Source organism: Gymnoscopelus braueri (assembly GCF_963280865.1).
Source record: "Gymnoscopelus braueri genome assembly, chromosome: 4".
NCBI classification, from domain to species: Eukaryota; Metazoa; Chordata; class Actinopteri; order Myctophiformes; family Myctophidae; genus Gymnoscopelus; species Gymnoscopelus braueri.
The window spans coordinates 24361849-24385888 of NC_137605.1; the positions used below are offsets into that span (position 1 = coordinate 24361849).

The 24040-nt window shown below is 39.3% G+C and overlaps 2 protein-coding genes across 4 annotated transcripts; one reads left to right on the top strand and one right to left on the bottom strand.

Moving 5' to 3' along the window:
• Nucleotides 1–322: 322 nt before the first annotated feature.
• On the top strand, nt 323–5473 carry LOC308083854 (uncharacterized protein). 3 transcript variants are annotated; one of them, XM_080426260.1, is made up of 8 exons: nt 323–441; nt 771–884; nt 1014–1107; nt 2042–2220; nt 2544–2652; nt 2744–2873; nt 3404–3643; nt 4909–5473. In XM_080426260.1, the coding sequence occupies exons 2-8, from the start codon at nt 798–800 to the stop codon at nt 4964–4966; spliced, it is 897 nt and encodes a 298-aa protein (XP_080282386.1). In that variant the 5' UTR covers nt 323–441; nt 771–797; the 3' UTR covers nt 4967–5473. The 3 variants fall into 3 exon arrangements, with proteins under 3 accessions (XP_080282386.1, XP_080282388.1, XP_080282387.1); XM_080426262.1 differs by having other exon boundaries at nt 2057–2220; XM_080426261.1 differs by having other exon boundaries at nt 366–441; nt 775–884.
• Nucleotides 5474–9777: 4304 nt separating this feature from the next.
• On the bottom strand, nt 9778–20455 carry zc3h12aa (zinc finger CCCH-type containing 12Aa). Its single transcript, XM_080427084.1, has 6 exons — nt 20359–20455; nt 17234–17717; nt 13996–14135; nt 11874–12108; nt 11429–11535; nt 9778–11239 (listed from the first exon to the last, which is right to left on the bottom strand). Exons 2-6 carry the CDS (start codon nt 17623–17625, stop codon nt 10197–10199), a joined length of 1917 nt encoding a protein of 638 aa, XP_080283210.1. The 5' UTR covers nt 17626–17717; nt 20359–20455; the 3' UTR covers nt 9778–10196.
• Between the last annotated feature and the right edge of the window lie 3585 nt (nt 20456–24040).

Sequence of the window (24040 nt, forward strand, 5' to 3'; positions counted from 1 at the left end):
CTTCCTAATAATTCCCCTGCATACCGGTATTTGAGTTTATGAGTTTGTTTATTGGCAACAAAAGCAGGACACAGAGCTCAAGGTCAATATATTGTAGAGATGCAATGGAGCACCATATAATCCACCCTTTCTCGGTAGACTGGTAGAGCATTCTCACTGTTTCCTATAGCTGACCAGGCTCAGCAGGCCAAATTAGGTAGCATGGTTGTGACTGGACTGCATAGCTGTAATGGCTAAGGAGATTAGATCAGATTTACCTACCCAGCACCCATCAGCAGCACTGTTCACACACACACACCTTTCAGTGCATAGCAACGGGTCACTGTGCTGTTTGCACTCTGTTTGCATCCACCAGGAACAAGGACAGAGACCTCTTGAACTGCAGTGACAAATGAGGACCTATGTGATCATTTCCATCCATAAATCCATTCTGTGACAAAGGTTGGTGACAGGTTTGAAGACAGTTTTTTTTACAAACTTCACGTGCTGCATCCATATTTTTTGTGTTGGTGTGTGTGTGTTTGTGTGTGTGTGTGTGTGTGTGTGTGTGTGTGTGTGTGTACAGTTCAATAGGCTAATTGAATATCTTACCACTTGGAATCAGAGATTATTAGACTACTACTTGTAGTAGAGTTAGAGTACATGTCAAACAAACACGTTTGTAATGTGGTTTGGCGATACATTATCATCTCGACTGAATTACCACTAATTACTGACTATTACTACATAGCTCATCATCATACTGTCAGTAATAGTGTTCATCTATTCAGGCAGAATACAACAACAATGTGAGGTGAATGCCTCTCAATATGGTGGATAATACCTTGTGGTCTGCAGTTACATGGACATTCCAGGGGATATTGTGCACCTGCAGGTTCCTGTGGGTGAGTGTGGGGTTGTGTGTGGGGTTTGACATCTACTTGCTAATGCAGATATCACAGTAATGACAAGCTGTGATGAATAGTTAAAATATATACTGTATATAACATACAGGAATGCATTTTGCATTGCAGATATGCCCGTACAACGCATTGAACACAATCACATTCTTACCACCGAAGCCACAAGCTACGAAGGACCCCAGCGACAATATGAAGGGAACTGCAAGTGAGGGGTTTACCAATACTATTATCTCAATATTGTCTTGTTTAACAAAAAAAAAGATAAACAGAACATTATCTAAAAGGATTAGGTGAAGAATAACTATATTTAGAAAACAACACAATTCTTGATGATCAATTATCAATATTATAACTTAGATGATAAATATATCGTATACTTCGAGTGGGAGTTACATACACATACACAACTTAATCAGCCCTGGTAATAGTAAGAAACATACAACCTTTAACATTTCACAAATCACAATAAATACTGGAAATTAAATTCTGTTTTCTATGATAGAGTTGAGAATTAAGCATCTATATATGTCCTTGTAGTGTCTTATTTTTTGGTAGGCTTCAAGAAGCCAAAAATCTACAGTAGCTGCCTGGGCATGTTTCTGCTTGGCAGTGGGGGAAAAGTACTCAATTTGTTTACTTAAAAACTAGCAATGCCTTCATGTAGAAATACTCTGTTTGTTACAAGTAAAAGTCCAGTATTCAAAATATACTTAAAGTATCAAAAGTAAAAGTACTAATAATGCCGAATGTCCTATTTCACAAGTTTTTAAAATGTATGAAAATCCCTTGAAGATAGCAGATCTATAAACTCACAACGTGTCGCTTTGCGACGCGTTGTGAGCTTGTAGATCTGCTATTTTCAAATAGCCTAAGTATGCATAGGGCTGAAGTGGTTAATGCATGTTTTGTAATGATAATCAAAATCTACAAAGTAACTAGTAACTAAAGTTTTCAAATAATTGTAGTGGAGTTAGAAGTACAATATTTGCCTCTGAGATGTAGTGGAGTAGAAGAAAAAGATTGGAAACACTCCAGTAAAGTAAAAAATCCTTTAAAGTGAACTTAAGTACCGTACTTGAGTAAATATGCTTAGTTACTTTACACCACTGTTGCTTGGCTGTGAAATAATTATTTTACAGTATGTGACTTGTCAGGTTCCGAAAGGAAAGGTCGTGACCATGCAACGTCTCTCCATAAGCGACTGACGAAAACCGAGAAAGGGATCCTGTCACTGAAGACCAGGATAGGCTTTGAGAGAGCATCATGGGAACGGAGGTTTGCAGAGCTGAGGAAGAAACAGGAAGAGCTACGCAGTCGGGTGTGTGTACGTCTGAGAGAGATGTAGAGAGAGAAAGAGCTAGAGAGAGAGGAGAGAACAATTGAGAATCTCTCTCTCCATGTGAGAAAGAATGCAAGAGTGCATATACGTATAAGTGCACCCTTATATGTTATGAAAAATGGATAAGTGAGGAGTGGTGTGTCTGTGTCTACTCTGTATTAGACAACATGGAGGTCAATGAGTGGGTTAGTGCGCCTGTCAGTGCCCATGCTTGCCATGTTTGTGTGTGTTTCTATTTGCTTGTGTGTATATTTGTGTGCGTGTCACTTCATTTGAAAACACTGATCCCTTCATATATTCAGCTGGTCTCAGAGAACACGACTAGGCCTGGCGTTTTGGTGAAGGTGGGCAGCTGCGATGATCGAGGAGAAGTGGTGTTTAACAATGATGAAGTATTTGAGGAAAGCTCAGGTAAATGATTTACTCTCACTACATGTTTAGCATTTTGTATAATGCTTTTTTATTTCAATTGCAATTTTAATCAGCAACCCTGAACATACAGGAAGTCGATCAAGATGCAGAGTATCTGAGGTGATGTCATCAAGAGGAGACGCTTGCCCAAGCAGTTTGTCAGGCAAACAGTTTTCTTGGTCATCAGTGTGTGACTCCTCGGCTGTGTCATCAATCACCAGGTAATGTACGGCCCCTCGTCATGCTTGTATCATGTATCATGCTGTTTTCTTTACTTTCTTTTTTCCCATAATCTTTGGAAGGATGTTACGCTGTAAAACCCTGAGTGTTAATTTCACTTGCAGGTCCATTTAGTTCCATTTGTACTCTCAGAGTTATTAATACTCAAGACTGTACTGCGTATTAATGTAAACACCCGGAAGTGAAAGTATATGTACATCAATGTACTGTCTAAATGCTTATTATGTATAAGTGTCAAACAATATAGTAGAACATTGTGTAGAAACATAATAGGCTACATATACTCTTGTGTGTTGGGTGCCTATGTAAGAACAATAATGTTAAGTAATACTAGGAGCACATTTTTACAATTGTTTAAACTTATAATACACATACAGATTAATACTGTACACTGGAGTAAGGCCACAATCATTGCCTTCAGTTACCTACTGTTTGATGCTATTTTACCCCATTTGTCATCATTTGTCTTTGTAATCAGCCATAAATAGCTCATTTTAACTTTTCCCTCCAGTGTAGGATCATGGAGGGACACTGCGGGGCCACACCGGGTCTTTGTCCCCCACTCCCCCATGGACCTGCAGCTGGGCCACCTGGTCAGAATCATGCTGCCCTCAGGCCGAATCAGCTCAGGAGCCATCCGTTTCCTTGGTCACCTACAGGGGGAGCCAGAGCTCCAGTTGGGCGTGGAGCTAGAGACACCTGATACTGGCCTGGAGGACATAAGTCACCAGGGACATGGATACTTTGAATGGTAACTGTTCTCATTGTCTCGCTTTGTGAACAACACAAGCGTCAACGACCACATGAAGATATCGTTTGAGTTTTGAGGTGTTCAACACAGAGAATGCCATGTTCTTAAGAATCCATTAACAACTTAAGTGGCTTAGTATTTCCTCTGAGCATGATATTAAAATACTTCCTCGAGAGGAAAGAAAAGAATGCTTATGTAACAAGACGGGGTCTAATAACTAGCTTCCCAGTGGTACATGTTGATGATATCCTATTATAGATGACGTCAGTCTAGATCAAGATGAGAATGAATTCACAAAATGTGAAAAATATTCACACGCAAACAATATTCACAATATATGGATTGGCTTCCTTAGCCTACTGGCATCGTGCACAAGACTGTTCACCCCTTAGGTGTCACGCTGTAAAAACTGGTTTATTGGCACTTATTACAGGAAGGCCAGTGCCATTCATGCATCCACATGTAGCTATGCAGGCGTATGGAAAAAATTGTCTTTTATCGTCTTGGCCTCCCTGTCCAATTTCTAGCTAATAATGGGAATTTACTACTGTAGGTTTGCAGTTTATGAATTCCAAGGTGGTGTTCAGTGGTGAAGCCCACCATCCGGATGGCAGTATCCCTGCATTGACAAGCTGGCTGCTTGCAGCCATGTCAACGAGTGTGTGCTGACGATCCTACACGTATTCATGTTGATGTACATTATCACCTTTCATATGCTTCACAACTTTTCACTTTGACATTAAGATGTCATGATTGGTCTACTTTTGAGGGGACCATAAACACATCCAGACATCCAGTTCTATATGCCTCAAAATAAAAACAGCTGGCAAAGGGTTCAAGGTCAAGTGCACTATTATGTTCTCTTCCTCTGTAAATGGAGATACAACCCAAAAGCTCCAGGCCTTTAACAGTCATTCAAATGCCAATGATTCTGAACTCTAGGCATTCTTTGACAGTGCCGTGGTTGAGCTGAATATGCAAATCTCGCAGCCCGAGGTGCAGTTGGGAAGCTAAATGATTGATTGAGAGATGTTAGGGTTGGGCTTATTTGCCAGAGGTGTCAACAAATTAGACAGAGGTTAAAGATAATAGCTGTTCTTTTCCCCTACTTACCTTTTTGTCTTTATAAACCCATGTGATGAGAAACAGTGATTGCAAAAGCTACGACTGTGCATAGATTTACTGTGTGCATCTTCTCTTAAGCCGTGTGGCTAACTCTGGCCATGTTTGTCAATTCATTTTCTTATGTGGTCTATCCAATACAGCAAGCCTGGGTGTGGTGTCTTTGTACCATTCAACAAGCTTCTGATGGCCTGGGAGTGATGAAAACATACTATACAGTGCATCTGATAAAGCTGCCTGTCTGGGTGTGTAGAGGGAATTCAGCAGAGTGTAAGTCCAATTGAATGCAAAGTGACAGTGATCGTTGAGCACCTGACATTCAAATTCATTGCAATGCAAATAGTCTGATCTCTGCAGATACTAACGAGAAATACTGCACATCCAATGTATGCACTTTAAAAACTGCTGAATACATACTGTAAACCAGTGGTGTAAAGTAAAGACATTTATTCAAGTGCTGTACTAATTTTGAGGTACCTTTACGTTGCATATTTTGTTTATTGATACAAAACATACATTAACTAATAAATGATGATGTATCATTATAGGTTAAGCTACCCAGCAGCACATAAAGTAATTAAAATCAGCACCACCTTTACCAGCTGAAATATTAAAGTGATGAACACATTATTACATTACTAATTACAAACAAAATGTGACGGTTAAATGTTTGGTACTGTATAGTAGTAGTATAGTAGTATATTTTGATGCCAAAATGCCAATACGTTTTGAATTACAGACTTTTATATATTGTGATATTGCTACTATTACTTAAGTAAAACATCTGAGTACTTCTTCCACCACTGCTAAACTCATCTGTTATCAACAATAAAGTATATATATAATATATATATATATATATTATACAACAGTTTCAGGTTTTTTCTTCTACTACAAATCTTGTGAGATGCAGAGAGAAGATAATAAGAGCCTGAGCACACAGTACACAAAGTACACAGCCCAATTAATTCAACACAGATTTAGTTTGCTTTAAAACCAGTAACTGCACTGAATGTTCCAAAGAAAACACTGGCTGGCACTAAAGGTGCATCATATACAGTATATCATCACTTATAAACACTACTGTCTCAAGAACCTGTTGAGCGATGTCAACTCTTGAATTATTGTTTCCACCAGGAACCACACTCAGAACCTCTACTTTAGAGATTCTCACCCCTTGCAAATAACTCACAATAATATGCCTGCCAAAACATAGTGTTAAGCCTGCTATGCAGAAGACAAAGGCACAGGCCTCTTTTCACAGCATTCAACACGCACGTGTCGTGTGTGTGTGTGTGTGTATGTGTGTACTGAATGGCATGTACAAGAAGAACGTTGATTTAAGTGACTGAACGTGACATGGTTGTTGGTGCCAAACACGCTGGTCTGAGTATTTCAGAAACTGCTACTGGTACAATGGTACGAAAAAGAGAATATATTCAGTGAGTGGCAGCTACAATATGTGGGCGAATATTCCTTGTTGATTCCAGACTGGTTTGAGCTCATAGAAAGGCATCAATAACTCAAATAACCACTCGTTACAACCGAGGCATGCAGAAGAGCATCTCTGAAGTACAACAGCTGAACCTTAAGGTAGATTGGCTACAGCAGCAGAAGACCACACAGGGTGCCTCTCCTGTCAGCTTAGAACAGGAAAATTAGGGTATAATTGGCACAGGTTCACCAAAATTGAAGATAGGAAAAATAGAACGTTTCTGCAAATTCAAATTCAAATGGTAGGGTCAGAATTTGGCAACTACAACATGAAGGAATGGATCAATCCTGCCTTGTATCAATGGTGCAGGCTGGTGGTGATGGTGTAATAGTGTGGGGGATATTTTCTTGGCACACTTTAGTATAAGCCAACGTGCCAATTAGTACCTATTGAGCATCTTATTGAATCTACTGTATGCCATAAAGGATTAAGGCAGTTCTACAAGCAACATGGAGTCCAACCCGGTACTAGCAAGGTGTAACTAACTGTTGTATATCACTGCTTCTATGCTTCTGCAATGTCCACGAAGCTGAACAAAAGTACATTTTACTCTTACAGTATGTACAGGTATACAAGATGCAACAACAATACAGAACCTTGAACCTTGTAACCTTGCAACGGTCAAGTCATGATGGATCGCTCAGCATTGATGCCAAAACGCCAACGACAAATTTCCCACATGTCTTGGACAACCAGTACATTGAAGAAGATTTCACATGGATAAAAACAGGTGTTAGAACATGCTACAGTAGATCTGGTTCATGTCATGAGTATTTAGTGATAAAAATTGATCATAAAAGTTCTCTGTGTTTTCGAAGTACACTTCAAATAAATAACAGCTAAAGGTCATGTAAAAACAATTTATACTTCATCACAAAACGTTCTCGTGCATGACAAGGCACACTAATGGGTAAGTCAAAATGTTAAGGCACATCAATGGGAAAGTCAAAATGTTAAGGCACATCAATGGGAAAGTCAAAATCTCAATGTACACCTGTATTCATTAATAGTGTATAGAATTTGCCTCTGTATTGGGAAATGAGTGTGCACAAAGTACTGATATAGTGCATACAATTATTCATAATATATATATATCATCAAGGAATATGATTATGGTCACACACACCTGCACCCTTTCATGGTGCATTTTTATTTACATACAGTATTCATCCATATTCATGCCCTTTCATAGCTATTCACTGCAATGCACAAACCTCAAGTTAAGCGAAAAATGTGAAAAAATACAGATAAAAGAAACCTTTCTGATAACTAGTACCCTATAATGGGCTTTGTTTTAATGGCAGCAATCCTTGATGGTCAACGCTGAAAAAGTCTGGTCATCAAAAGTGCAACCCGTTATTACAGGAGACCAGATGTCCAGAACCACAGAAATTATGTTTTTTTCGAACATAGATGTTTATTTGTCTTTCTGCATCAGTAAAATCTTACAGATTTCTTTTTTGCTTTTGGCAGCAAATTAACCAAAATCAAAATGAAACAACAAAGAAAAAAGAAAAGGACAATTCGGCAGACATATAAACAAAAATATCAAAAGAATACAGATAAATATAGCAAAACATTAGCATGGCACATAATAGTACTTGCACAAAAATGTACACTCTCATATAGGGAAGTTAAAGGGATATTTTACTTTCAAAAAAACATTGGGTCATTTTATCGTCTACTCAGGCTTTTGTGAGCCCCCAGACCGTTTTTATGTTGCTTGATTCAGTATTTAGATATGTGATATTCACTTTATCAGACACGCCCCCTTCCTATACAAACCCATTATAACTTAACATTTTTAACATTTTAGATTCATCAAAAACACCCGTCCTTGGTTCTGGTGACTCACCCTGCCCTCCTAATATGCGAGGGGGCCGTGTTTTTTCGATTACTTTTTTGATTTATTTTATTAAATTTTTTTATTGTATTTAATTTTTTTAATTTTCAAAAATATATATTAAAAATAAATGAAAAAAGTTATCGAAAAAACACGGCCCCCTCGCATATTAGGAGGGCAGGGTGAGTCACCAGAACGAAAGACGGGTGTTTTTGATGAATCTAACATGTTAAAAACTGAGTTTTAAGTTATAATGGGTTTGTATTGGAAGGGGGCGTGTCTGATAAAATGAATATCAAATATCTAAATACTGAATCAAGCAACTTAAAAACGGTCTGGGGGCTCACAAAAGCATGAGTAGACGATAAAATGACCCAAAGTTTTTTTGAAAGTGAAATATCCCTTTAAGATAACCTATTACCGGGGCCCAATTTTTTAGAAACACGTCATACTTCATCATTTTTTCCCAACAAACTCTCATGCCATTGATTAATTGTAGGTGGTAGTGGTCGAAGCCAGGATGGGGTGATATATGTTTTGCTACCAGCAGAAGAATATGCAAAATGTAAACCACCTGCATATTTGCCAACCCCTCCGGAACCACTCCAATAATATACACTCTTGGGTCTAACGGAAAATCTATATTTAGGATAGACAATAATTCAGTACGTATTCCCTTCCAATACGTTTTCAATTTAGGGCAATCCAGAAAATATGTGTATGATCACCCATCTGCTTGCAGTCCCTCCAACACAACTCTATTCTTATCAAATTTGAAAGGTGAAAATCATGAAAAGTGAAAATTTCCAATTAAATTCTTTCCACAATGGGCTGTTTGTAATTGTGTGACCTCCGTCACAAGCCACCTCCCATTCCTCATCCTCTATTATAACATTCATTTCCAATTCCCGTTTCACTTACATTTTATCTCCACTGTATTCCCTGAAGTGAGGGACTGCAAGCGGCTATATATTTGTGATATTATTTTGTCATCTGTCATCCTAATTAAAAACAGTTCCAGAAATTATGTTTAAAGGTCCATTGAATGAACCAACAGTCCTACTGATAGTATTAGCGTATAGCATTACAGTAGTAACAGACTTTTATGTGATTACTCACAACAATGCTTCCCTGTCTGTCTCTTTAGCAGGTTTGTAGTCATACTGGCACTGCCTGTAAATAACGTGTGCATGTTAGCATCCTTGCTAGATTCAAATCAAATCATTGCAAAGGTAGGTTACAACTCAGGAATAAAGCATTACTCTTGAAACATTATACTGTAGCGCAAAGCAAGGGCTGGTACACCAGAACTACAAGGTAGAGTAGCTATCAGGAGAATGTGGCACTTACTAGTTATCAGATGAGAACTTAATTTTGGACACAATATTTGACACAATATGCATCAACAGTCAATACTCTAGAAACACACGTATAGCCGTTATTAGTCTAGAGGCACATTTCATCCTAAATATGGATGACAAGGTCACATTTGAATTTAAAATGTCATATCAAAATACAACTGAGAACAGATTAAATCTCCACACTGTTCATTAGCACAAATGCTAAAACATCATATACGGTGTATATATACTGTATAGTATATATATATATATATATATATATATATATATATATATATATATATATATATATATATATATATATATATATATATATATATATATGGCACATTATACCATATAGCCAAGTAATCTAATACACGTAGAAGTGTTTAATAGTTAACTTACTGTTAACTATTAATCAGTATCAGTATGATACCATAGTTTATTACCATTGCCATTTGGGCCCATTAAAAGTATTATCTTATTTTTAACTAAAAAGGACCTAAGGCTTCTTCTATGCAGGTATCTGTACATAAGGCAGTATCACTCAAATCGTTACTGTCAGGCATAAACCTTGTACCTCCTTACTTCAGCTATTTAAAAATGTCTTCATAAATTAATGTCCTACTTGCGTTGTGAGCTTGAAGATCGGCTGATTTCACTATTTTTAAATAATTATTTTAAAAATAATAATAAAAACGGAATGGCTTTTAAATGCACGAAACAACAACGAAATGAGATGATCAATGATCAGAATATCCCTCCATGGGCCTTCATGTTGAGGATTTCTGCTGCCAGTTTCTGGGCGTTCATCTGGTTTGGGAACATCTCCATGACGGTATCCACCTGTTGCGGGCTGAATATGGCTTGCAGGTTCTTGCGGAGTTCCAACCGTTCTGGACCAAAGGCAGCAGAAGATGGCCTCTGTGGCTGCGCCCAAGTATGGTGGCCATGCTCCCCATAGTAGCAGCTTGGGATTTGGGGGGTTGGGGAATGGACTTGGCCGGGGAGACTATGGGCTGACCTTGGCTGTGGGAGCCACTGGAAGGGATCTGACCTGCACTTCTGTTGATTATGATGGTTTCCACTGTGCAGGGGTTGGCTGGGTAGGCTGTAGGCATGGCGGATGCTGGGAGGGTACATATGGGGTGAGTAGGTGTCATATCTAGGCTGAGAGTGGGGATCTACGTTTGTGCTATTGCACTGGTTTGCCACAGAAGGTGCCACATGGGAACAGCACCTACAGGGCGGGGCGACGTCACGGTTATACCTGGGTTCGGAGGGGAAGGCTTGCTGCTGCTGGAGCCTGTAGGACTGGCTGTGGCCGTGTGAAATCTCGGAACACTGACTTTCATAAGAACCCAGGCCAGAATCCAGGTAGTCGGAGGAGATGCTGGTATAGGGGCGGTCGGGGACAGAGTGCATCGCGGACCACTCACTTTTCTGCCACTGGCTTCCTGGTGTTGAACCAGGTGTGTGATTCTGACTGGGTCTGTGTCCATCCCTGTACAGCAGAGTGTTCTCACTGACCTGACCAGGATTTAATGGAATGCGCTGATCCAGGGACAGCTTGTGCCCCAGCTCATATTCTAGAGAGTAGGGGAAAGGGTTATGACTTGACCCAGAGTCAGACTGAGACCCCCTTGGCAATAACCTGAGGTTTCTTTCCTCTTTCACATCTCCTCTGCAATTCCTGGCATTCTCTCGCAGTTCATCAGCCAGTGAACGATAGGACTGCTTTGCTCGCTCTGGGTGGTAGAACTTGCATTTGATGCCATAAGTGCACTTTTTATCTGGGTAAAACAACAATGGAAACAAACAAAATAAGAGTGTTAGGGTTCATCTAATTGTAAGTATGTGTATGAGTGTGAGTGCCACATTCCTTCCTTGTATGAAACCTGACGATGACCCTGTGGGAGCCAGAAAGTTCCTCTTTCATTCTTACTTCAGATCATTCCCAGTTTTGTGCTAATATATCTTACCGTAAGGACAGAGCTGTCTCTTGTGTTCCGCAGGCAGCGGTTTCTTCCTGAGGAAGTTGTCAAGACTGGGCCCATGGCGACCCAGTGGGTCATCTGGGGGCATGAACCTGGACAGAAAAACAGGAATGTGATGATTGGTGAAACCCTCTAATGATCCACATACAAAGGCACACAGACTGTGCCCTGTCGTGCCTTTTCCCTCATTATATCCACCAGTTGAACAAAAGTCACGTATGGGATGTTTGTCTGCAAAAAATGCATGAATTATAGGAACACTGAGAATGGCCAAAACAGACAGAATTAATATAATTAAGTAATTGTCTCTATCGATGTGGGTTGCATTGTAAATATTGTTTTTTCTTTAGAGTACGAAAACCATCAACAATGAACTTACATGTCCCTTTAACTAAGGAGGAAAGACAACTAAGAAAAGCAAACTGCTTACTTGTCATTGACAAAAGAATACATGAGAAGCCTCTCCTCAATGCATTTCTTCCACTCAGGTCTCTCTCCTTGGAGGTCACGGTAGGTGTCATTGGACACGATCACGCCGTCCGACTCATACGCCAGCTTGACGATGAAACGGTCATCGTAGCAGACCACCCGTTTACCACCAACACGGCGTGATGGCGTGAAGACAACTATCTTCCTCTTTTCAAGCTCTGTCAGTATGTGTTGGTCTATGAGGACAAAATGTAATGCCATTAGAGAAAAACATTAAATATTGGTACATGGCGGCGGTAACGAACTATTAACTTTTTTGGGGGACAAACATGTTTGTCAATGTTGAGGTATAGTGTGTCGACATTTTGGATATGTTTTTCCCCCCGTTTTTTATAGATCGTTAATCACTCAATGCGGTTCACCATTAATCTCAACTATGTTGAGTCTTTTGCTGCAACTTGCCATGCAAAGCTGGTATTTTCAACATTGCATAACTTGCACAACCAAACATTCAAAGTGAAAAGACCATATAGGGTACAAAAACAAGACAGACAGTACGTATTCCTTGGCATTCACGCATACAACTCCAGGGAAGAGACTGGAGGTATTACATCACCTGTACAAACAGCACCAGTCATTACTCCCAGTACATTATATCACATTACTGAAGCTGCCAACTTAATAAATGAGAACATAATACAAAGGCACTTGTGTGTACATTGTGATCAATATAGATTCAAATCCCACTGAAAATAAGTTTAAATTAATTTGATATGGATATTCTGAGAGGCTCAATATGGCTTTGGTAGCGGCTTCCACAAAGTACTTCCTCTGTTCCCTCTGTTCAGGGCGACAGTCTCGGTTGATCAACAGCAGTAAAATACACTCAAATGCCAGTAAAGTAGGTGAGGGGGAAACAAAAACCCACACAGCTCAACTTCCTGCTGGGGGTTTCCCCAGGAATGACTGCAGGGGTTATTCTTACCTCCTGTTGAGACGATTGAAAATAGAACCTTTGGAACTCTCACCACACCCAAACTTTAGGCTTGTTAAATCATGAAAGGCTTAGACACAAGGTGATGATGCATCAGTTTGAAAAAAAAAAATACTGGTCCAGCCTTTTATTATTATGTTTTGTTTAGGCTTGAATAATCGCCTTCATGGTCAATATAGGGTTACTGTTCTATCTAACGATACGGCATAGGTGGAATAATAAGGTTTTATGATACTACCACACCTTAGGACAAAAATACCCAAAGACATTTGTCAAGAATGAAAAGATGTTTGGACAACCTTCCTTTATACACTGTTGGCAGAGGTTGTATCTTAAATACACAGACTATAGTACATTTCCAAAAAGAAAGGCGTAAATGCAATATTTATGTTCTAGGATTTGAAAAATGCTCAAACATAGATTGAGTTGCTAAAGTTTATATTAACATAGTAGCCAACTGGTCAACTTATCCTTCATCACATTTGCAGTTTTCACACCCAGTGTCTTAGGATTAATTCAATAGTTTGCCTTACTGACACATTGATAAGTATACAGTTTCTCAACAATAGTTATCATGGGAACCTCTGTCTACTCAGGTCAGATAAATGACGCAGCCCTGAGAGCAGTTGTCAATTATTTTGTCCGTTATAAAATCAGACAAAAGCGTGTTCGAAAAGTGTTAAAAAAATAAAATCAAACCTGAACAGTAGTAGAATGTGATGCACCCTACTAACTAACCCTGGTTCAGACTAAGGCAGTGGTTCCTGGGACCCAAACTAGTGAAAATAGCAGATCTACAAGCTCACAACGCGTCGCTTCGCGCCGCGTGGTGAGCTTGTAGATCTGCTATTTTCACAACTTCTTAAACATTTTTCGTATTTATTTATGGAAATTATTTGATTAGATTTATGAAATACATTTGAAAAACGTTAGAATTGTTTTTAATTGATGAAACGTTGTGATTGTTTTTTTGTTTAATCTTTTTAAAATCTTTTGAAATAATATATATATATATTTTTTTAAATGTAGTAAACAGAAAGAAATAAAATAAAATATTTACTCGCGACCCATAAAAATGTGTCCCTGATCCACTGTTTGGGAAACACTGGACTAAGGTATATGTCCTCACCTTTGATAGGGGCATCAGGTCTAGGCTGCTCTTTGCGCCAGGTGGGAACAAACACTGTGATGGTGGTGTGCCCTCTGTCCAGGAAGTAATTAACTGCCAGCTGGATACCACGGCAGGAGAACACTTCCTTGTTGCCATGACTGGAAAAGAGAGAACATTACTGTAAATGACTAATAAGCATGTGCTCTATCTCAGCGACTCCCAACCCATGGGCCGCGGCCCCACTGGTGGGCCGTGAGGATATTGCAAGTGGTCCCCCCAAATAAATACGCATCTCTGTCATTTTAGATTTTTTTGGCTATTCAAAAAGTCTTCTAAAAAAAGTCGTTAAAAAAAAAAAAAAAACGTATGTTGCTATATCAGTGGTTCTCAAAAGTTCATGTCAAGGACCCCCAAAATTGTGTATTTTGGCCGCGGACCCCCATCTCAAAATATTTTGTTCCAGGGACCCCCCAGAAGCAAAGATGAGTTACAAATGTTCGCTTTAAAAATATATATATTCATAGATTTGCACAAGGTTTCACGATTTTAAAAAAATTAGCAGATCTACAAGTTCTTGTATATCTGCAATTTTTTAATAGCTAAAGAAATCTAAAATGACAGAGATGCGTTCCCGGATTGAATGGGTTAATGATAATATAACATTCATATTAAAAACATGTACAAATGTCATGGTCTTTTTCTTTAAAACTGGGAAAAAATAATTTCTTTGTGATGCCGATTAAATACGAACTTAAAGTTCCATTGGCCCAAGCCAGAACACAAACGATTGATTGGCTTTTTTTTTTTAAATGCTCTGAAAATGCATTCAGCCCACCCATCTGACCACTTGACTGCCGTGTCAAGTGGTCAGATGGGTGGGCCGTGAACGCTTTTGAGATTTTCAGTTGGGCCCTGGTCCAGAAAAAGGGTTGGGAACCACTGCTCTATCCATCTAGCATTCCGACATACAGCTTCAATGTGCACCGTTTGGCAAAGATTGCACACGTCTCTGAAACTCTACTGGAGGGATGGATCACCAGTCTAACAAAAAAAAAATTCCCTCATTTGGTGCATTGATGATGATGGTGGTGGAGAATGCCGTCTAACACGTCGGTCCAAAATGTATCGTTCTCCTGGTGTATGCCACACACACGCACTCGCCCAACTTGATGAGAATATGGTGAAGGATGACTCATCTGACCAGGCCATGACCAGTCATGTTTTTTGCCTCACACTGAACTCTTAAAACCATTCAATCCGGGAACGCATCTGTGTCATTTTAGATTTGACCTATAACCATTATTTTATACTTTGGCTATTCAAAAATAACAGATATACAAGCTCATAGTACGGCACCGAGTGCCGCGCTACAAGCTTGAAGAGCTGCTGTTTCTTGAACATTTGTGCAAATCTTTAAATACACATATTTTTTTAAACAACATTTTTAACTCAAATCTTTGCTTCTGGGGGTCCCTGGAACAACGTATTTTGATGGGGATCGGCAGCCTAAAACATGATTTTGGGGGTCCTTGACATGAAAAGGTTTGCGAACCACTGATATAACAACATACGTTTTTTCAAAAAACTGTTTCAAAAAAAGGATTTGCACAAATTTTCATGTTTTTTCAAAAATGGCAGATCTACAAGCTCATAGCTATGAGCTTGTATATCTGCTATTTTTGAATAGCTAAAGAAGTCTAAAATGACAGAGATGCGTTCCCAGATTGAATGGGTTAAAATGTGCATTTGTCTTTGTAATGAGGGGTTTATGCACTAGCACTACAGACCCTTCTATAACATCCCTCTAGTTGTCAATGGACTGTTCTTGCTGACACATTCTGATCACGTCCTGCATTGACATTCTTATTTACCTGAGGAAGAGTTGCTCTTGTTTTTTTCTTATATATATCACACTAATGTACGAGCACCACAGTCATTGAATGGGCATTTCTGACCACAATTTCCAACCCTATTTACTGATCTTTCCATTAGATTGAAATGCAGATGTCACTTTGGTCCCTGTTTCTATTGAAACACCAGCTAGGCTCTGTGACTGAAGCTCCTGCCATCCGTGCCCCAATAATGAACCCTCTTTCATAGTCACTTTCATAGATATTTTCCTCTAGCCATCTTGATCCAAAATCGATGTCAACTAGGCCTGCTCTGCATTTTTATACATGCCACAGAGCATGACAGCATGTTAATTGCGTAACTGCAGTGTATTGGAGCATCTACATTCCTTGTTTCTCATTTAGACAGGTTTTTCCTTTAATTTGTCACCAGTCACATATTGACATTGAAATAATGAAAGGGTCAAAGTGCTCACAACATCAAAATATTCTAATCTTTATACTATCTACAGTATGTACTGCAAAAATAAAACAGAAATGTCAATACGCCTCAAATGTCCATGTTTTTTTTTAACTCGCTAGTAATTAAATGACCTGTCAAGAAGATGCACGCAAGATTTGCACACTCCCTCTAATCATGTTAGAATGTTGAGCTTGTGTCTTATTGGAAAGGGATCAGACATACAATTCAAATGATGCAAATACCTTGAGTGAACTCTGTGTGAATAAGCCTGCAGGCCGTTTCAATGTATGCATTGCAGAGCCTCTGCCAGGCAGAGACTCGGAGCTGTGTGTCTGAGATTTGCATACTGAAGCAATGACCTTAACAAAAGCATGCAGAGGCAGGTTTGACGTGTCTTCTTACAGGTATTTTTATGTCCAGCAGTATAAGACGTTGGAACACGTAATGACAGCCTGGGATGTTTACTCCTAGTATAAACATTGCAGGCCCAGAGACAGGTGTAATCATAATGCATCAAGAAAGCATCCAGCAGAACCAAACAAATTGGAATTGCAATGCATTCCATTGCAAGTGGATTATCAACAAAAGGAATGACTTATTGCCGAGTACATGCGTATGAGAATGAGAACTTAACCACATGAACCCTACCGTATTCTGGAAGTTTCAAAATGGGCAAACACTCGCTGAAAATAGCAGATCTACAAGCTCACAAATGCATCACAACGTGACACATTGTGATTTTGTAGATCGGTTATTTTTCGTGAACCAATTTGGTCCAGAGGGGGGAAAAAGGAGGGGAGTGGGGACCAAGTATTAGGCCCCCTGGGGGACACTGGTCAATTAAGCATAAAGGATTTAAGCGGTTAAGCTAAACGCTAAGCTACTGTATGTGTCATTGGTTAAATTGCTCTACAGTGCTCACGTGAAATGTACACAAGCTCACCTCATGGCCACGTTGCTGCCGTCGATCACAATGGGTTTCAGTTCAGTGTCTGTGTCACTCCTGTCCTCCTGCTGTAATGGTAGGGGTGGTGGTGGTGTGGCTCGTCTATGGGGCCCAAGGACCAAAGCAGGGGCGACTAGAGGATCTTTGTGTTCTCCTGTGCCCCTCTCATCACTGTCGGGATTGGGGAGTGGCACGGAGCCACTGGTTCTAACCAGCTCCCCTAGCAAAGAATTAGTGTCTGTACTCAGGCCTAGCTTGGTTAACACATGCCTCACGTCTGTTGCAGAGTAACCCAGCTTCCTGAAGAAGTCCACCCTGACCTGGAGCTCACAGCTGTCTGGATCCAGTTGACCCGAAGCAGGGTCCTGGCTGCAGCAGGCCTGATCCATTCTGGAGTGTCTGAACCGGGCTCTGCACTTGCTTCATCAACCAGCAGAGGGGGACTTATTGCATTTGTCTTGGGATGATACTCATGGCGGGACTTGAGAGAGATAACAGGCGATTAGTAGGGCAGTCATCATCATGACATTTTAGATGAAGATTAATTGACATGCAAATAATTGCAGATAAGACAAATAACTTAAGGATACACAGAAATGACTGACAATGACTGGTACCAATACTCAAAATAATTAGGGCTGATTCCCCCCCCCCCCCAAAAAAAATAGCCAACAATAGCATATCTACAAGCTCACAACACGCCGCAGTGCGATACGTTGTGAGCTGGTAGATAGGCAATTTTTTGCTACTTTTCAAAAGATGGTTTTACACAGATGATTGGAAACAATTGACGATTATGCTAAATGATTGTGATTATCTCAAATAATTGCAATCAGGCGAAGGCGATTATGAAATAATTGTGACAGACCTAGCGATTAGACCACTGGTTTTCAAAAGTTGTATGCCCAAGGCACACTGTACGACTGTATTCATAGCAAAACATTTTGCATCGTGACGTATTTTCAGGTTGTAGATCTGCTGTTTTTGCCATTTTTGAAAATGTGTGAATAATAAGAAATACGTTTACATTTTCATGACCAAAATAGTGACGCAAGGTTGAAAGTAGTTAAAATATATGTTTCTTTGTGTATAGAATTTGCCTCTGTATTGGGTAATACGTATGCACACAATGTATGCAAGTACTGATTGTAAACAAATACAAAAATGATTGAAAACTTTTTGTATAGTTGTATACATGATTCTGCAGTAATAATGTGTGGTTGTCACAAAATCATCTGAAGGCATATTTGGACTCGTCTCAGGTACACCAGTGTGGCTCCGCTCGTCACATATTTTGGGAACCACTGGGCCTATTTGACATCATGATATGTTGCTGTCGGGCAGAAACCTCTTATCTCCATATCATAACTTTTTGTGATTTCCTAAATTAATGCTCAGCTTGATCATCCTACAGCGTCACACAAAAGCATCAAAAGTAGCAGATCCACAAGCTCGAAGCGCGGCGCGTGTTTTTTTTCTGATATTGGCACAATCAGTGAATCAACCAAATGCTATAATAAAACCATTTAACCAATAGCAGCAGTAGAGACAAGATTGTATTGTCTAGGATCTAGGTCAGTGGTTCTCAAAGTGGGGTCCAGGGACCAGGGTTCCTTGAGGAGGTTCTAAATGGACCCTTACAGGTATGTAACTCTAAGACGGGTCCATTTGGTCCCATTTGTACACTGTTATGGGGGTCCTTGAAATTAGAAAGATAGACAAATAGATAGACCTTTGATTCACTTGAAATTATTGTAATACCAAAACTGTAAATTAGTGACTATTCCGAATCTATTTTTCATGAAGATTTCAGATATTTAGACAATCTCATTTAAAACATATCAAACACCATCAACATATTTCATATAGGGTTCCCTAGGACAGAATCATTTGAAGTGGGGTTCATAGCCTAATAAAAAATGGCAAGCAAAGTTTGACAACATCTATAAACTGCATTTGCTGTATTTTGCCCTCTTTTGAACATCTCTCAAAAGATGGCAGAGCCGGCACACCAGAGTTTTCAATCCTGTTGTGTGATCTTCATCAGGTCATGTGATAATGCACACCGTTTTTTTCTTTATAATGCAGTGCCCCAATTACAGTGGTGGAAAAAGTACTCGATTTTTTTTACTTAAGCAAAAGTATCAATACTGCAGTGTAGAAATAGTCTCTGTTACAAATAAAGTCCGGAATTAAAAATTAACTTGAGTAAAAGTACAAAAGTATTGGTATCAAAATGTACTTAAAGTACCAAAAGTAGAAAGTACTAATTATGCAGAATGTCCCATTTCACAAGTTTTCATATGTATAAAATGTATTAAAGAAAATAGCAGATCTACATGCTCACATTGTGAGATTGTAGATCGGCTATTTTCAAATGGCCAAAATGTATATAGGGCTGAAGTTGTTAATATTAATAAAAATCTACAAAGTAACTAAATCTACTAAAGTTTTGAAATAATTGCAGTGGAGTAAAAGTACAACATTTGCCTCCGAGATGTAGTGGAGTAGTACTGAAAATTGTAAATGCTACAGTAAAGTAAAAATACTTTTTTTTAAAATTTTACCTAAGTACAGTACTTGAGTAAATGTACCCAGTTACACCACTGCCAAATTGTCATCCCTAATCCCTATGTTCCCCGGGTTCTATATAATGATGACAGCTGTCAGAAATACAAAACAAAGTGGCCATGATCTCTTAGTAATTACAAAAGGCTGCTGGGGTTTGCTCATTGTCATAAGATAATAGCCAACCTATAGGTTGTGAGCTATTATAGGAGCTTACAACCTATAGGTTGGCTGTTCTAAAATCACAACATGTTGTGAGCATTGTAGGTTTGCCATTTTCGTTGCGCGACACCGTCGTACGCCCGCAGCATATAAACGCAACAGTTTCCTGGTTTTTAAGACAGATCGGGCGTTATTAAGGACCGACTTTTCCTCTAGTGGTCCAGTTACAACGTACTGATAGGATTCATACTGTATGTACCTGACAGGCTACAGGTGACACAAGGAAGCTCCCCCGGCTTCCCACTGTCTGTGGGACGTGATGAGAGCAAAAAACATGACAATGTGTTAATAGTCCCTGGACAAATGGTTGTTTATAGGCAGGTATAACTCACCTTGACGTCTTACAGCCGTTGTTTCTCTTCTTGTTCATTTCGAGGTAACTTATTGCCTTGTGTTTCGACATACAGTAAGTGAGTGACTGAGTGAGTGCCACGGGTCTTACTTTTTTTTTTAGCACCTCCCTCCTCTTAGAAAATCATTTCTTCGTGCGTTCTTCCTAGTCTCGACGTAGAGCCCGTATTTGCATACTTCAGAGATAAGATAACAAGCTCTGCTGCCCTTGGGCTGCCTTGCCTGTCAGCCACCACCAACCCATCAGTGGTGGAAAGTAACTAAGTACATTTACTCAAGTACTGTGCTTATAAGTACAATTTTGAGGTATTGTTTTTTTTTTTTTTTTTTTACTTTACTGGAGTATTTCCAATTTTCAGTACTTTTACTTTATACTCCACTACATCTCAGAGGCAAATGTTATACTTTTACTCCACTACAATTATTTGAAAACTTTAGTTACTAGTTACATTGTAGATTTCGATTATTATTACAAAACATACATTAACCACTTCAACCCTATATACATTTTGGCCATTTGAAAATAGCCGATCTACAAGCTCACCAACTTGTCATGATGCAATGCATTGTGAGCTTGTAGATGTGCTTGAAAAATTAAAAAAAAAATGAAAAAGAAGGTGAAAACATGTGAAATGGGACATATTCTGCATAATGAGTACTTTCTACTTTTGGTACTTTAAGTACATTTTGATACCAATACTTTTGTACTTTTACTCAAGTAAATTTCGAATTCCGGACTAAACAGTATTGATACTTTTACTCAAGTAAAAAATGAGAGTACTTTTTCGACCACTGCCTTGAGCTGCCTGGCAGCCAACCATACTGTACCTTTAGGCTACTTAGCTACAGACAGGCCAGTCAGGCCTACTACTTAAACACTGCTGTGACAGACAGTTGGTATGTCAGTCTTTTATTACGTGTCAGTTTACTTGCAACTATAACATTACATTGACACAGTGATATTCAAGTCGTAGCCTGCCTTTTGTTGCTACTGTACTAAAGCGACACAACCTTCCCTTTACCTTTCACAAGAACACGTTTCACAATCATTACTTCACGGGGAGCACTGGCAGTTTTTGCCCACTAGATGTCACCCTTGCCCCATTTTATTCTGCTGGTTGGTCAAGCATTGGCCTGTGAAAAAAAAGAAGCATGCAGTCCAGTATCAATGGCTGGTTGTGGTGTGTGTCAGTGTGAACGGTTATGGCTTGACTGCCTGCTGCTGTGTGTGTGTGTGTGTGTGTGTGTGTGTGTGTGTGTGTGTGTGTGTGTGTGTGTGTGTGTGTGTGTGTGTGTGTGTGTGTGTGTGTGTGTGTGTGTGTGTGTGTGTGTGTGTGTGCGCGTGCGTGCGTGCGTGTGTGTATAAGCAAATGCCTACCCATGCACATGTATGTAGACCCCCTCTCTCTCTATGACACAGAGCACATTTTTGTGTTTGCTTGTGTGTGTGTGTGTGTGTGTGTGTGTGTGTGTGTGTGTGTGTGTGTGTGTGTGTGTTTGTGCGCGTGTGTGTGTGAGACTGTAGGCATTTTCTTGTGTTTGCATTTAAACATGGCCATTTCAGGGTACAGTCAAAAATACTTCAATGTTATCCGTTTAGCAGCTTCATCATCAGACACCTTCAGTGTGCTTTTGTGTCCAATAATCATTAGTAAATAAAGTGAATCAAAAACAATTAAAACTTCAAATTTACATTTTGAAATATGTTAAATATCAAATATCTGAGGAGGCACATCAGTTTGAATGACAACTACACAGGGCCTACTGTATTCACTTGTGTGTACATGCTTGCGTCATCACGTTCTGTACAGGGTTAATAATGGTAATGGCACAGGGCCGAGTTGGGACCAGTCTCCGTAGCCTTGGTTAATGGCATGTACAGAGTCGAGTTCCGGAGAGTGGAGAAAGTAATCAGGGCTAGTTGCCAGGCATCTGGCTTCTGTGAGGGCCCACACCGCTGGTCCCAGGTGTCTGCAAGGCCTGATATTACTGCAGGGCAATGAGCTACAGCCAGGAAGGAGGAGTGGAGGCCAACACGCACACAGGAACACCTGCATGTACATACGTATACGTGCACAAACACAAACACGTGCACATACTTACACACTTGTATGTCGTTGCTGTCGGGCAGAAACCTCATCCCCATATTTCAATATTTTCTATAACGCCCTACCTACTGCATCATACAAGAGTGTCACACAAAAGTCGCAAAAACAGCAGATCCACAAGCTCACAACACGTTGCATCGCGACACGTAGAATATTAAAAGAGAATTGGCTATATGAACAAGAGCTTGTGACTAAATAATAACTACATTGGATCCATCGGAAGAGGTACTTTCTTTTTTACATTTTCTGAAAAGAAAAGGTTTTGGACATTTCCACCCGACTGCAACGACGTACAAAAAATGCACACCCACACATGCACACAATGTAGACACACATGCACACATACACACACACACACACACATGCATGCTCCCCAACAAACATACTGCATGCATGCATGCCTGCCATTCTCTGAGGTACAGTATTTATACACCGTACAATCCTCTTAATTTAACTATGAGTGTAAGAATTTACCCAAATGGACCTGTGGGGTCGATCTTTGCACTCTCAGAGAGTTCAATTAACACAGATTATTTTACTGTGTAGCCATCTTGCCAGCCATTGATTTTATGGGTGGGAGAAGTTCCAAGCACAGTCCTTTTCATAAGTGCACCCTGAAACAATATCAGTAGTATCACACTTGGTATGAAGGACATTTATATGCTTATTTATTTAATTCAACCTATAAAACCTCCATTTAGTCTATTGTAGGCTACAGCTGAGTGTATTGTTTTCTAATTTATGGCAAGGGTCATGATGGAAGGAATCCTGAGTACAAGCACAATACAATCTGGAGTCTGATTTAACTCTGAAAGTGTAAAAACACAAAACCTTTGGCATTTACACTTCTGCAAACCACTGATATGTTGAATATTGACATTTCTGAACCAAAAATATGTTTCATATTGATGAGGACCATGTCAATACATTGTCAAGTATATGTGGGCCTGGCTGTCACAATTATCACAATTATTTGAGATAATAACAATTATTTTGCATAATCATAACTGTTGCCATGTTGGAAAATGTTCATATATTTGTTGTGGGCTTGTAGATCGGCTTTTTACACTATATACAGTATATATATTTTAAGTTTGAAAGTATAAACTTATCAAAGATGTCAGTCCTTTTTTTGCATATTTAAGTTATTTGTCATATTTGCCATGTGAAATTTAGTTTACAAAGCCTACAAAGAGAAAAGACATTTTTATTTACATGGTCCAATGTTAAATGCCAAAAATGCAATTAAATTGTTAATCACAATTGCCGCTGGTTAGTGGGCACAGGTACGTTGAAAAGACGCCATATAGTTTTTCAGACGTCTTTTTCCAACATCATTTTGACGTTGCAAGTCACACCTCTCTATAACCAGTTGTTGAAAATAGGTATTTTTTGCTACCTTTCATTTAGGTTGATTGTATTTATTTCGAAATCTAAAAAAAATAAACCAATCAAATTAGATATCTATTTAATTCATCTCAAAAGGCATGTCTTTTTTTGATGTCATATTGAATATATTATGTTCAATATTCTATGTTAATATCCTTTGGAATAG

Coding starts and splice junctions, on each gene's coding strand:
- zc3h12aa (XM_080427084.1), bottom strand. CDS start 17,625: ATGGATCAGGCCTGCTGCAGCCAGGACCCTGCTTCGGGTCAACTGGAT. Junction 11,536..11,873: donor TATTCTTTTGTCAATGACAA/GTAAGCAGTTTG, acceptor TTTTCTGTCCAG/GTTCATGCCCCCAGATGACC. Junction 11,240..11,428: donor GAGACAGCTCTGTCCTTACG/GTAAGATATATT, acceptor TGTTTTACCCAG/ATAAAAAGTGCACTTATGGC.
- LOC308083854 (XM_080426260.1), top strand. CDS start 798: ATGCCTCTCAATATGGTGGATAATACCTTGTGGTCTGCAGTTACATGG. Junction 1,108..2,041: donor CAATATGAAGGGAACTGCAA/GTGAGGGGTTTA, acceptor ATTATTTTACAG/TATGTGACTTGTCAGGTTCC. Junction 2,874..3,403: donor GCTGTGTCATCAATCACCAG/GTAATGTACGGC, acceptor TTTTCCCTCCAG/TGTAGGATCATGGAGGGACA.